Source organism: Aquila chrysaetos, chromosome 3 (assembly GCF_900496995.4).
Source record: "Aquila chrysaetos chrysaetos chromosome 3, bAquChr1.4, whole genome shotgun sequence".
Lineage (NCBI taxonomy): Eukaryota > Metazoa > Chordata > Aves > Accipitriformes > Accipitridae > Aquila > Aquila chrysaetos.
The window spans coordinates 74,311,356-74,324,071 of NC_044006.1; the positions used below are offsets into that span (position 1 = coordinate 74,311,356).

Genomic DNA, 12,716 nt, shown 5'->3' on the forward strand with positions numbered 1-12,716 from the left:
TCAGCGTCTTGTGCTTGACTGAGCCTGGTATAAGTTTTTCATATAGTTTGGGTACTTCCAAGTCTAGATTTTCTAGTGTCTACAATGCAAAAGCTTTCATTTATGGGGAATGCTACTGGGTTCATTCCCTCCAGCTGATGAGCTACTTTTATGAAAGTGGTAGGAACTTGGAATCTTTGAAATCTTTATTTCTAAAACAACAAAAAAAAAATCACTGAAATTGATCCAAAAATTTTATATGCATTAGAATGAGTAATATAGTCACAGCCGTAGAGAACCAAAGTAAAGATACACTATAGTTCCTAAAAGATGGCAGCTCGCAAACACAGGATGAATGACAGTATAATAAATGGCTGAGTTACAACCTAGAACTGGATAAGCCCTTAGCAGAAGAAAGGCATTGCACAGTGCTTTTTCTAAACTTGTCTGATTTCAGTACAGTTCAGTAGAATATTACACACCATCATTTCTCCCTTTGCCTCACCAAAATGCAAAACGAAACAGGACAAAACTACACTACAGATCCTAGGCAGAAATCTTTCGTTGATCCAAGCCATCTCCTGATCAAACCTTCACTTTGCAGCTGGATTATTCACCTCTGAAATTTGCAAGAACCATTTCCCATTTTTTATCAGTATCCTGTGCTTATTTTATTATCTGCACAAGGTTCACAGTCTAGGTTTTAAGCACATTGAGTCTCATTACAAATGGCCCTCTAGTCAGCCCACAAACTAACTTGGTGAAACCATGCAAGTAAAAGTAGTCAGACCACGTCAGTATTTGGCCTTCCCAAAATTTGGACATGTTCTGCATGTACTAATTGCCACATCTTTCAAATCACAAAAGAGGTTGCACCTCTGTATTTGAATCTTAACCTGCTGTCCTACCACTTTCCCAAGCCTTAATCACCACCTACTATTGCCCAAAAAGCTACTGATTTTACAAATTGACTCGAATCTCGGTATAGTCCTTCCTTTCCTTTTCTGCGCCACAACTTGGAGGAGCTACATGGAAGAGTACAGAATCAACTGAAAGCCGCTTACAGTGGCTTCAGTGTACTTTAGTTCTCTATTGCAAGCTACGTATGCTACCACATCTGGGCACCAGTATGCACTACCAATCCGTCTTGCAGATATACATTGTCTCAATGTGACTACTCACATTTTATGTTGAAAGGAGAAAAATGGCCACTTCCCCAGACTACGACAAAATAATTCTTCAGTATTTCAATAATATATTTTCATCAGTCTTTAATTTAATTAACATGCCATTGTTTTAAGAGCAATGAATTTAAGAAAATTTATTAGCACTGTAATACAAGCATTAGCCACCATTGAGGAGAGATCAGGGAAGAACTTTAAATCAGGTCATTGATGAACTACTAAAAGCATTAACAGAGTTTATCAAAATAAAATGAGGTATTCAAGATTTTTTTCCTTCCATGCACAGCAAAAGCATTTAAATTCTCTCCACTGTGTTTATGATATAAATAAGGAATCATCGCTAATGCATTTCTTTTTTTTTTTTTTTTTTTTCCTTCTCACTTTCCTTTTGGAGAAACAAAAATAAGGCAGTGGAAATACTGACATCCCGCACCAAAAAAAGGAAATGGAAAAAAAAAAGGCCATACTTCTTTGAGGTACCTTTTATATGGCTGCTCTTTTAGGGTCTATTCTGATACACTTGCTCTTATCTGAGCTGTCCTTAATTCTCAGCAATTTTCTTCTGATCTCAGCCAAGACTGTAAAGGTAGTGGACTACCTGCTATAATCAAAGACAGCATAACCCAGCCCTTTGCATGTTCCCACCTATTTTATTGCAAAGAGCACAGGTCAGAGAATATAGGGTTTGAGGATGATCTTGCAGTTCTCTGAGGTAACTTCCTTACTCTGCTCAAAGTCAAGGATGACAGAAGCTGGTCCCTAAGAACAAATCTGGAAGAGGGTTTTGTTTTGCATAGCAAATACACTGACCTTTTGTCTAGTTATCTGACCCTTGACACCTAGAGCTGGGGAAAGAATAAATTCACTTTCAACAAGCTAAAAAACAAGGTCTAAGATGACAGGGTCATTCTTTTATGGGACTTAATAAGAATGCTAGCTCCACAAAATTAACACTACTTGAAAATTAGACTACTAACACCTGAGCAACAGTTCAGAGTGAAACACGGAATGAAATGTCCCCACAGTCAAAAGCACACTGAGTAGTCTGAAAAACTGAGTGACAAACAAGTGGGTACACATACCTGGAACTAATATGTTAAAAACTCTTAATGAAAGGTCCAAACAGTATTGACAGATAAGGAAAAGGAAATGAGTGCCTGGGTCGAACAGCCTGAATAATAAATTTGTAGTGAGTCATCATGATTGTTTACCTCTAAGAATAAAGCATCAGTTCCAAGAGATTTCTAAGGAGCCCCCATGCTCCCTTGCTTTGAATATTATTTGCCTTATAATATCCTCTACTGTCTCCCTTGCAGTAATGATGCAGCCACTCCAGCCTCATAAGCCAACTGCTGATGAAGTTGCTAAACAGATTCCAGACCTCAGTCTTCTGTTTGTTAGATACAACTTCCAGCCCAGTTTGTCCCCTTGTTCGCACAAACAGCCTCTCAAAGGGAGACTCCTTTCAAAATACAGTTCTCAGGCGTTAAGACTAAGTACTTCAAAAGCCAAAGGATATTTAATTATCCAAATGGCTGAAGCACTGCTACAAAAAACATTCAGCTATACATATCTACACATGAACAAGCATACAAAGCACAGTATACTCTCCTTAGACTGCAGAGGATATTTTTGCCTAGATCTACTTAAACACGCTTAAGTAAAGAAGAATTGGTGTGCAAAAGTCTGTGCTTTTGAGAAATCTGCATCATTCCAGGCAGGAATTTTGAATATACAGGCTGGAATGTGGAGGAAATGTTGATTCCCAGGCAAACACTTTTTTCTTTTTTTTTTTAAATGGAAAATATATTTTGGATCTCCCCGGGCGCCTTCTCAACACCAGATCTGTGGGAGAAAGAAAGGAGTTTGTACTTACTCGTGGTGTTGTATTTGATCCCATTGAAGAACTCTGGGCAGGGTCTCTCTACTAGTTCCCCCGCAGAGGTTCTGGGCCAGCAGGTCCCAATCTGATCAGTGGTGGCATTGCAGTACGGACCTTTTGCATTAAAAAAGGAGACAGAAAGGGAAAAAGAAGCAGTTGAGAAAATACAAAAGTGACACACTTTGCATCACAAAGCAAACTGAATCCTAACACTTAGAAAGCTTTTCCGAGCCCTGCGCTAGGTAACGTTTCCTACCATCAAAGCCCAGGAAAGGGATAGAGGAACTCTCTAAAAAAGTCTCTTGTAAACGATCCAGGAGGCTGCAGTTGACATCAAATTCTTCTAAGATGAACTGAGATATGGTCACATCCATTATTCGCCCCGGGACTGCTGGACTGGATCGGGCTCCTTCCCCCTTTTCTGTTTTTTTTTTTTCTCCCCTCTCTTTTCTTCCTTTCTGGAAACAAATGAACATCAAGCTGCGGACACCCTGCAATCTTGTGTCTGCGAGCCTCTCTTCCTCCCAGCGTGCTGACAACTTGGCTGAGAGTCTGCGTCTGGCTGTGCAGTTCAATCCTCCAGGCTCTTCTTTGCTTTAAAACAGCAGCTCAGGAACCAATGGGATCACGCTGAGCCCAGAGTAAGGGGTTTGCGTCTCTTAGCCAGCTTCCCTGGTCTAGCAGCTCTCCAATGCCGCCTCACATTGCCAGACTGTTGTATTGCTTTCTCTCCCTCCCTCTTCTCATTCTCTCTCTCTCTCACACACACACATGCGCGCGCGGACACACACGCACACACACAGAGTTTTATTGTTGGCTTCGGGGATGAGCACTTTTGCAAAAATACTCACTGCAAATTAGAGCCAGGGAGAAAAGGAAAAGCCACCAGATGAAAAACTCCTCTTGCTTTTTGTGAAGCAAAGCAATTCCTGCCTTTACTGTGTGGAACTGAGGATAAGCAGAGATGCTTGGACAGGGAGGGGGAAGAAGGGACCCAGTCCAGTAGCTGCAGTACTGGACCCTGAGCAGGCCTTGAGAAAGAAAAGTAATAAAAGCTGGGATGAGGGAGATGGTCTGATAGAAGGGAGGCATCAGAACAAAGGAATCTGAAGTAATGACCCACAGGAGAGGCAGAGTGGGAAGAGTGAGAGAAGGGTTGGGAACCCAGCCTGGGAGAAGCAAGGCACAGAGGCAACACATCTTTTAGCCACTCGTGCAGATGGGATGGGGTGGACAGTAGAGTAGGGCAAGGCACGGAGAGCAGAGGAGAGCTTTGGAATGGAGGATCATTCAGGAGACGAGGAAGAAAAGAAAGGCTACTCTCATTTTCCAGTGGTAGGAGGGAGCAAGCATTTCAGAAAGGAAGAGCACCCACACTGATGCAGGAAGCAAAGGGAAGAGCCTCTAAGCAAGGAAACCATGATGTGGGGAGAGAGGGAAGAACAAAAGGCTTGACAAACTGAGGTCATTATGGAACATGATGAGAAGGGTCTGGGGAAGGGGAAGGATGAGAAGAAGTTTGGAGGGAGCTGCTCAGATGGTTGGTCATCTTCTGGGAAATCAAAGCTCAGTACAATGGGAACTGGGTGAAGTTCTGCACTCTGGGACATGCTGGAGAGCAGCTTAGACCTAACCAGCCTTTCTGACTTTCTGCATCAAGATATGAGATTAATGCAGAAACAGAAGGCAAGGACAATAAAGAAGCTTTGACAGAAAGACAGTGATCCAGAAATGAACTCCTGTTTACAGTCTGTGTTCATGGCTTTAGACTGGACATGGTGCTTACACTGAGTTCAAAGCAGTGGTATAGGACTTCCTATAACATCTACCTCCCACCCTGCAATGGCCTGGACTTTCCCTTTATTTATGTGTAAGATTGAAGGGCTTTATTTTTTACTCTTCAAGGACCAAAAGAGTTTTGTTATCCAAAGAAAGGAAAAAGAAAAAATCACTGGGTTAGAATGGCAAATAAATTAACAACATGTGCTGATGAGAGAACTAGCCAGGACACTATATTGCCATCTGGAAATCTGGAGATTTTTTAACTTTTTCAGATTGCAATGGGGGGAGAAGGGAGGAGTGCCATCATGAGTTTGGGATGAGTATTTTTGTTTTAAATATGTAAAACCCCACAAAGATAACAAGTGTCCTAACTCTCTAGGCAGCATGATATTCTGAGGCAAGTGAATGCATCTCTCTGTTTCTCTCTCTGGAGCCATGATCTCTTTCCCAAGTGATTGTTCCCAAAATTGCAACCCCTTCTTGAGAAATCTGCATTTCAACAAATTAACCCTTGTCAACACCACCAGATCTCTTTGTTCCATGCATCTCTATAATCCACAAAAGCAGGAGAGAAAATTTCTTTAGCATCATTCACACAACATGACCACCACCAACATACTGGTTGTCTTTAACCAGGGCTTTGAGGAAAAAAAACTTTTTCTTGAACTTTAAAGTGAGGGAGATAAAGGATGCTCTAAACCTCTAAACAATTCAGACATCTATCCCTCAAAGTATCTTCAACTCTACACTTTAAGTTTCTTTGCTTCTTTCTGACAGTGCAGTTGAGTTCAGAAAATTTATTTTTGTTCCTCAAGCAGAGCCTCTCAGTGATGGCTATGAGATCTTCTCAGAAGACAGCATTTGTCAGTGCCCAATGGCATCACTGAGCCCAGCAGCCATTTCAACTGAGGCAGAACTGATCGGTGAGTAGGGCACTTGTCCAGGATGCTGATAAGATAATCTTTTTCTACTTCTGCTGCCTCTCCGCAGGGGACAAATCACATAGTCTGGCCAAAAGTCTTCATTTCTCACCTACTGTCTGCCTTGTCTATTTTATCACATTATTTGTGCAGCACCTACCACACTGGAATCAAAAACTTGGCTGGAGGCTTTGGGCACTAGAGTTTCCTGAATTTTTGGAGGAATCCATCACTTAATAAATTACAAAAAGAAAGACTGTTTCAAAAATCAACTACTTTTAAATTTTGGTAAATGTTTCATGTTCCTAAATGCTGCCCTGTATTTTCCAGCATAAACACTTGAAGATTTTTCAAATGGTTCAGATATTACAGAGTCGAACACTAAGCTGGATTTCATTTCAAAACTGTTCTTTATAGTGGTTAACACCTGAAACAACAGCCCTGGATTAAACTAAATATTTTTTCAGGATTAAGAGAATGATTTCTTCATTTAAGTGAGAAGAGGTAGAAAATCTTCAGTCTAAACTAATTCTTCCCACCATCTTTTCAGTTCAGCTAACTTTAGAAAATCAGAAGCAGTACATATCACACAGATAATACTACTGCATTCCATATATTTAACAACCAAAAAAACCCACCTCAGAAATAAATATAGAGGTGACGAACAAATTGTCTAGGAGTAAGTCTGAATGAAGAAAATCATTTATTGTTCCTCAGTCAACAAATTAGCACCATTCTTTAATAATCCCTTCCCAGTTCTACTGTAGCCTCTTGATGAAAAGCTACTTCTGCAACTTTCCCTGGGTACAATCAACTACTTAGTGAAAGTTTCTCTCTGGCTGGATCTAGTCAAATCCTGACCATGTCAATTTGACTTATTTGATGTGAAAATGTTGCTCTTTATAAAAGAAGCAAATGCAATGAAATGAAAGATTGACAGAAATATTGTAGCTGCTGACACTGCTGATTCTCTGCTGGTGCAGTATGCCTCCATGATGCATCTGATGCATGTAACTACCAGATCTTGCCAGGTAGAAGGCAGTAGGTAGAAGAAGTCTACCTTAATAATTACTGCGTAACCCAAGAAAGCTAGTAATTGCACTTGGCAGGCAGAAAAACTTTGTCAACTTAAAAGTAGGCTTGTTTCTATGTGGTGGTATTCATTGGTTTGTTTGGGTGCATATGCAAGACATAAGCACAACCAATCAGTATAAGAACATCTGAATATGCAAGGTTATGGAAGTGAACAAGACAGACAAATAAACATGTAAACACACACACAGCTCAGTAAACCTCTTTTACAGAAGAGATATTGGAAAGTGATCTACAGCTCTTCTAGTAAAGGAAGGAGCTCTGCTCATAAATGGGATACAATATTCCCTGGTAATGGAAATTTTTATATGCCAGCCCTTGCACCACTGTTTCACAGCTGGTTTCTTAATCTCCAACCCAACCCACAGTTGGTAGAATTAGCCAGAGGATGGCTTTTAGTTTGCCCCACTAACAGTTACTAACAAGGATGACCTTGTGCTGTTTAACCAGCAACACCAAAACTCAGCTCTATGCCAACTCAGGCAGCCAACATATGTGTTTGTGTGGGGTGACAGTACCTCCAGAACCAGCTGACTGATCCTTGGTCATGTCTGCTAGAGGGACCTCTTCTCCCCAGACACTCAACCTCCACAAAATCAAGAGATCACTATATATTTCAATACCCAAGATGGGTATTGAAAAAAAAAGAAGAAAAAAAAAAAAGAAAAAAGGAAAGAAGGAAAAAAAGCACCAGTTCTCTCCTCATTTCCCTTTGTCAGAGAAAGAAAAGCCCACCGTACCTCATCCAGCCTTCTCTTCCCACCACAGTAAAGGTTTTATTGCCCATTTCCCTATCCATTGATGTGAAAAGCTCATGGTTTCTAGGCACAAGTCACCATCTCTTCTGGTATGTAACACAAGCTTAGGACAAGAAATGCACATCACTCATCAAACAACCTGGTTACACCAATACCCTTTTTACTTCAGTTCCATTGGCTTTCAGGGATTTACCTCACCAATATGGAAGTAACAAATGGAGTCACGGTCCGAGTATTGGCCCTTTAGGTCTCTTTAATCCAAGTAATTTCACATCCATACTCATCATCTAACACTATAAATTGGTCTGTTAACACAGTCATGGATCTGTGTTTGGAGCGTGAGATAAGCAAGACAGCTACATAGCCAAACAACTGATTCAACAGTGCGTTATGGTCTGCAGGCCAAGTACAACGCCTTCTGGTTGAATCTCACTTCTGTCCGGCCCTTATGGTGTTAATACAGGTTCATGTGAAATGCCATGAGCGCTTTATGATGTTTATCACATCCTCAGCGAGGGAAAGAAAAGTGAGGTGAGTTTCAAAGAAAGGATCCCCTACCCTGGTTTTGATGGAAAAATGGCAGACAGAGAGATAGATGAAGGAGAAGGAAGAAGAGGAGAAAGAAACATCTGTCTTATTTGTAGAAATGAAGTCTTTAAATCCCCAGAGGACAATCAAGAGGCAGAATTAAGATTGATGGCAGAAAGACAGGGTCATCAACTAATTGATTGTACAGCCCAGCTGATCTAGTTTGGAGTTTAGTGTCTACCTCTGCATTTGTCTACCTCTACATTTTTGTTACCTTTAACTATGAGGCAGGAAGGTTTCAAATGGCACAGTAAGTGTTTTCTCATCTCTCCTTTTTCTGTTTGAAAAATGTCCCCCAGTAGTCCTTAATTATTGCAATGATCTTTCAGCATCTGACTTTAAAGTTAGTAGGACTATTCAGCTAGGTAAGGAATGCAAGACCATACACTTTAAGGAAGGTACTAATTTACCAGAGTGGCTTCTGAACCATAAACCTGAAGGCCCTCCTTCTCAACATGCACTGCAAAACTGGTCTGACTGCACTTTCAAATGCAGTGACAACATGATCATTACCTGGTAAATACTTCTCTTCCCTTCTCATTCCAGGTATGCTGGCAATGAATGTAAATGCAATTTTCAGAGTGGGAACAAGACAGCCTCATACCATATGGAGCAAGACAGTTCAAGGAGCAAGAGATTGACAACAGCTTAAAGATCTTCCCAGACAGTACACCTCTAGAACTACCATAGGAATGTCATATACAGCTATCTTTGCCACATCACGCTATGGCTTCTCACAATGAATTATACTCTGCTACATGAGTAGATTGTTAAAGAAAACTACTTCTCAAATTGAGTACTACCCTTCTAATAAAAATCTAGTCCTTGCTGCATGTACTTGAAATTTACACAGAATGTGCAGAGTTGCAAATTGTTGTATGTGGAGAGGAATATGAGACATAGATAAATACAGATCTTTGTTTCTGTTGGTCAACTCATTTGTTAGAAACGGGAGACATCCTTTATGATGCTAGAAATGAAGTATGACTGTAGTGAGCAGAGATAAAATTAAAAAATGCAGGTCTGTGGTGATGAATCTTTGCATCTTTATTGATGTTAGAAAATATTTACTGTGGGTGTAAAAAGAATCAACAGCATAAATAATAAATGGCTTGTAGCTGCACATTAATGTATGTCTTTCAGCACATTAATACACTTGTTATTCTCTACAGCTATAAAACCTGTACGAGTGAATCATGTTACATGAGACAAATGATGAGACATTGCAGGGAGATTACAAGAACACACAAAAGAACCAACCTTGACACACTCATAAACTGCCAATGCTATTCTTTTTGAAGTGAAGTGTTTTGGGTGAATGTGCAGAACATCATCTACCATATGAGAGCACAGAAATATGCATTCCAGAATAACTGTGATTTTATACATGGTCAAATTCAGGGTCAGCGCTTCACAGACATACAAGAACACAAAGGACCCATTTTATACATTTATTTATGCCTGGCAATGGCCCGGTCCTCTGTTTACAGCATAAGCAAATAAAATAAAATAAATAAAAAGAGGGGTTAGGTCACATCTGAACAAATGATGACCATGATGATGTGTCTCATTGGTCCCACTTCTTTTCTGTTACGTACAATGGGACCATTGCCAAATAAGATGTATAGAATCAGGGGTCTTGCCCTGCTCTCCTCCTTACAATACATTAGGCAACAAGGTTTCTTGTGGCTTAATTCAGGACCTGCCAGTCAAGCTTTTGCTCTCTCTGCCTCCCACTCTGCTTTGTTGTGCTGACTTTCAGTGCATTCTGGGAAGATCTGAGCAGTCATCCCATATGGTCTTAAGCTAGGAGGAAGCAGAGAAAGAAAAGGTAGAGGGTAATAAAACGTTCAGAGGTCAATCCCCCATTTCCTCTGAAAACACACAGTCACTCTGCATGATAACTGACTTTGAAACATCAAATAGCTCAGAAAGCAGAGAACAAGGTAGAAATAACATATGATCATGTTGCCCAGTATCCCATCTCTGACAATGACCAAAATCAGATGCTTCAGAAAATGATTTAGCCCACCAACAAAACCAGCATGCTCCAAATTGCCATGATTTAATTACTGGGGCATCCTAAACAACCTTAACATATGCAGTAAGATAATTAATTCTTTGGGTTATGGGTCTTGCCTTTATTGCCCAGCATACAGCATTGTAGCTACAGTATTGTAACTCATAGTTTTAAACCATCCAACTCATATTTGCTTGTTTTTCTGAGAAGCATCAGCAGTCTGGCTTTGAGACCCTGGGCTAGTGGCTTATGTACCCCTTTGGGTATCTCTGCCCAACCCAGGTGCAAAATCTGGGAATTGTAACAAATAAACACTGCAGAGTAGCCAGCTCTCAGATTCAGATTGCTTTGACACTCTGCTTTTCCTGAGGTATCTAAGCTGCCATTATAGCCAAGGAGGATCTAGATTTTGATTCAACTGCCCAAAAATACATATCCAGCACCATCTGAGATACTCTAGTATATCTGAGATAGCCACATGAGGCTGGCGGATAAACACAGGACCTAGGGAAGACCCACCCCTTCTGAAGCAGCAGCTGGAGGCCAGGGATTTTGTCCTCAAGCATCTCAAATGTTCTGGGACACCCGTATCTAAGCAACCAAACAGAGCCTCAGATATCCATTGATTATAAGGGCTGATCAGATCTCACTCGAAGATATGTATGCATGGGCACATAATCTTGAAGACTTAATCTGAATTCCAGCTAGCAGGACAGTATCAGTGCACACTGCTCCTCTAAATCCCCACAAGCGCCTCACCATTGTCAAACTCAACAAGGAGCAACAATAACAAATTTTCTTATAAGCATTTCATCTTCTAATATGTAACTCACTCCACTCAGGCTACTGGATATTAGACTGAGCAAAAACTGGACCTTCCACAGAAGGGAAGAAGCCCACCATCAGCATGTTGCTAGGGAGAGTATTTCACTATTATTACTTAGGCTTTACCCTATGTAATAGATTTTTATTCCTTATGCTACCAAACTTGAATCCTTCATAAATGTGGGAAACCTCCTAAAACACAAACAAAGAGTAGAACAAGTAGTAGCCTTGTAGAGCAAATGAAGCTTTCCTGACAATTTTCTTCTCTTGGTTGAACTGTTACGCTTGTAACATCCTCTCAGAGAGGAAAGAAATTTTAGACATGTCACATCTCTCACAGTATCTCCAGTGCAGATGCCTCCAGAGGTGCCAAACAACCTAGGTTTCCTTTGCAGCTAGTGGAAAGAAATAGGAACTTTTAAAATGCAATTCACCAGATCTATTGTAATCACCTATGTTAGGATGAGATTGATTTTGCCCTCAGTTCCATCCAATACCCTGAGTAGATCTCTGTCTGTAAGAGGAACATATAACAACTTAGACTGATGTAAATGTCTGCATTTAGTCAAGTGAATCCCATTCCAGATGCCTAGAATAAAGATTGAATTGTTTGCTGAGCTCTTCCCCACTGGCCCACAGTACCTTGTCTCCCTAGAGCATTTGGCAACTGTAATCCCATGAGTTTGGGCCTATCATTTCATGGGAGATCAAACAGAAATATTTTAATTTAAACATATCAAGAATAAAAATGTCCTGTTATGATAGGACTAGCACAATGCTAGCAACATATCATTATGCTTAGAGATTCCATGTCTTAAATTTAACGTAATTATTTACAAGAGGAAACCAATACAATACAAACACTGTATAATAGATTTGGAACTCTCTGCTAGCCAGCTGATTATTATAAGGACTCCAGGACAGTCAGCAACCACCAGAGAAAATGCCTGGAAATTAAACGGAAGAAATCATGAGCAGTCATGCCAACTTCAAGAAGTGAGACAGTAGTCCTCAAGAGCATCATTCTGTAACAGATAGTGAGGTAGGGTCCAGTCACACTAGACAGAAGCTGGAATGATTAGGCATGAAAATGGATTATCATAATATTATTAGGGCAATTATAACTGAGGAAAAATAACTTAACGACTCCCTATTTTGTGATTTGCAAAGCGCTTTCAAATAGCTACCATATGAGGTTGCAGCCCCAAAAGAACAGAATGGATGGAAGGACATTATCTCTGTAGCATTAATTTGTGCCTCTGTCTAGAATCAGTGACCTTTGCTATCTATGTCATTTTGGCTACCTCCTGGGATAACAAACCCATCTACCTCCCTTCAGATCTCTTCCCTAGCTTGACTCACTACCCTTTGACCTTTTTATTACCAGGGCCAATATTTCTGATTCTGTACCACAGGGTACCTCAGGTCTTGCATAGGTATAGGCTGGATATTTGAGAAGTCCATAGCAGCAGAGGGATTCATCTCACCTAATTTCAGCCTTCTAAAATTTGGGTGTCTAGACTAAGCCAGGTATCCAGGCTCTCTAACAGTCTCCAGGGAAATGGCCACTTTCAGAGAATGATGATTCATTTAATTTGAAGATTAATAACTCTTAGATATTCTATTTAGTAGGATGTAATTCAGCCCAAGAGATGGTTAGATACACTTGTATTTTAGACAGAGCTC

At 40.5% G+C, this 12,716-nt stretch overlaps 1 protein-coding gene across 3 annotated transcripts in view; it reads right to left on the reverse strand.

The window, feature by feature from the left end:
• CRHR2 (corticotropin releasing hormone receptor 2) overlaps window positions 1-12,716 on the reverse strand; it is a 163,017-nt gene that overhangs the window by 111,340 nt on the left and 38,961 nt on the right. For 2 of the 3 annotated variants that reach the window (XM_030010263.2, XM_030010264.2), the window contains exon 3: window positions 3,040-3,159. In XM_030010263.2, coding sequence (XP_029866123.1) covers window positions 3,040-3,159 — 120 coding nt within the window. Of the gene's footprint in view, window positions 1-3,039; window positions 3,160-3,301; window positions 3,749-12,716 lie in introns of those variants that run through there. The other variant, XM_030010262.2, reaches the window with a different exon arrangement.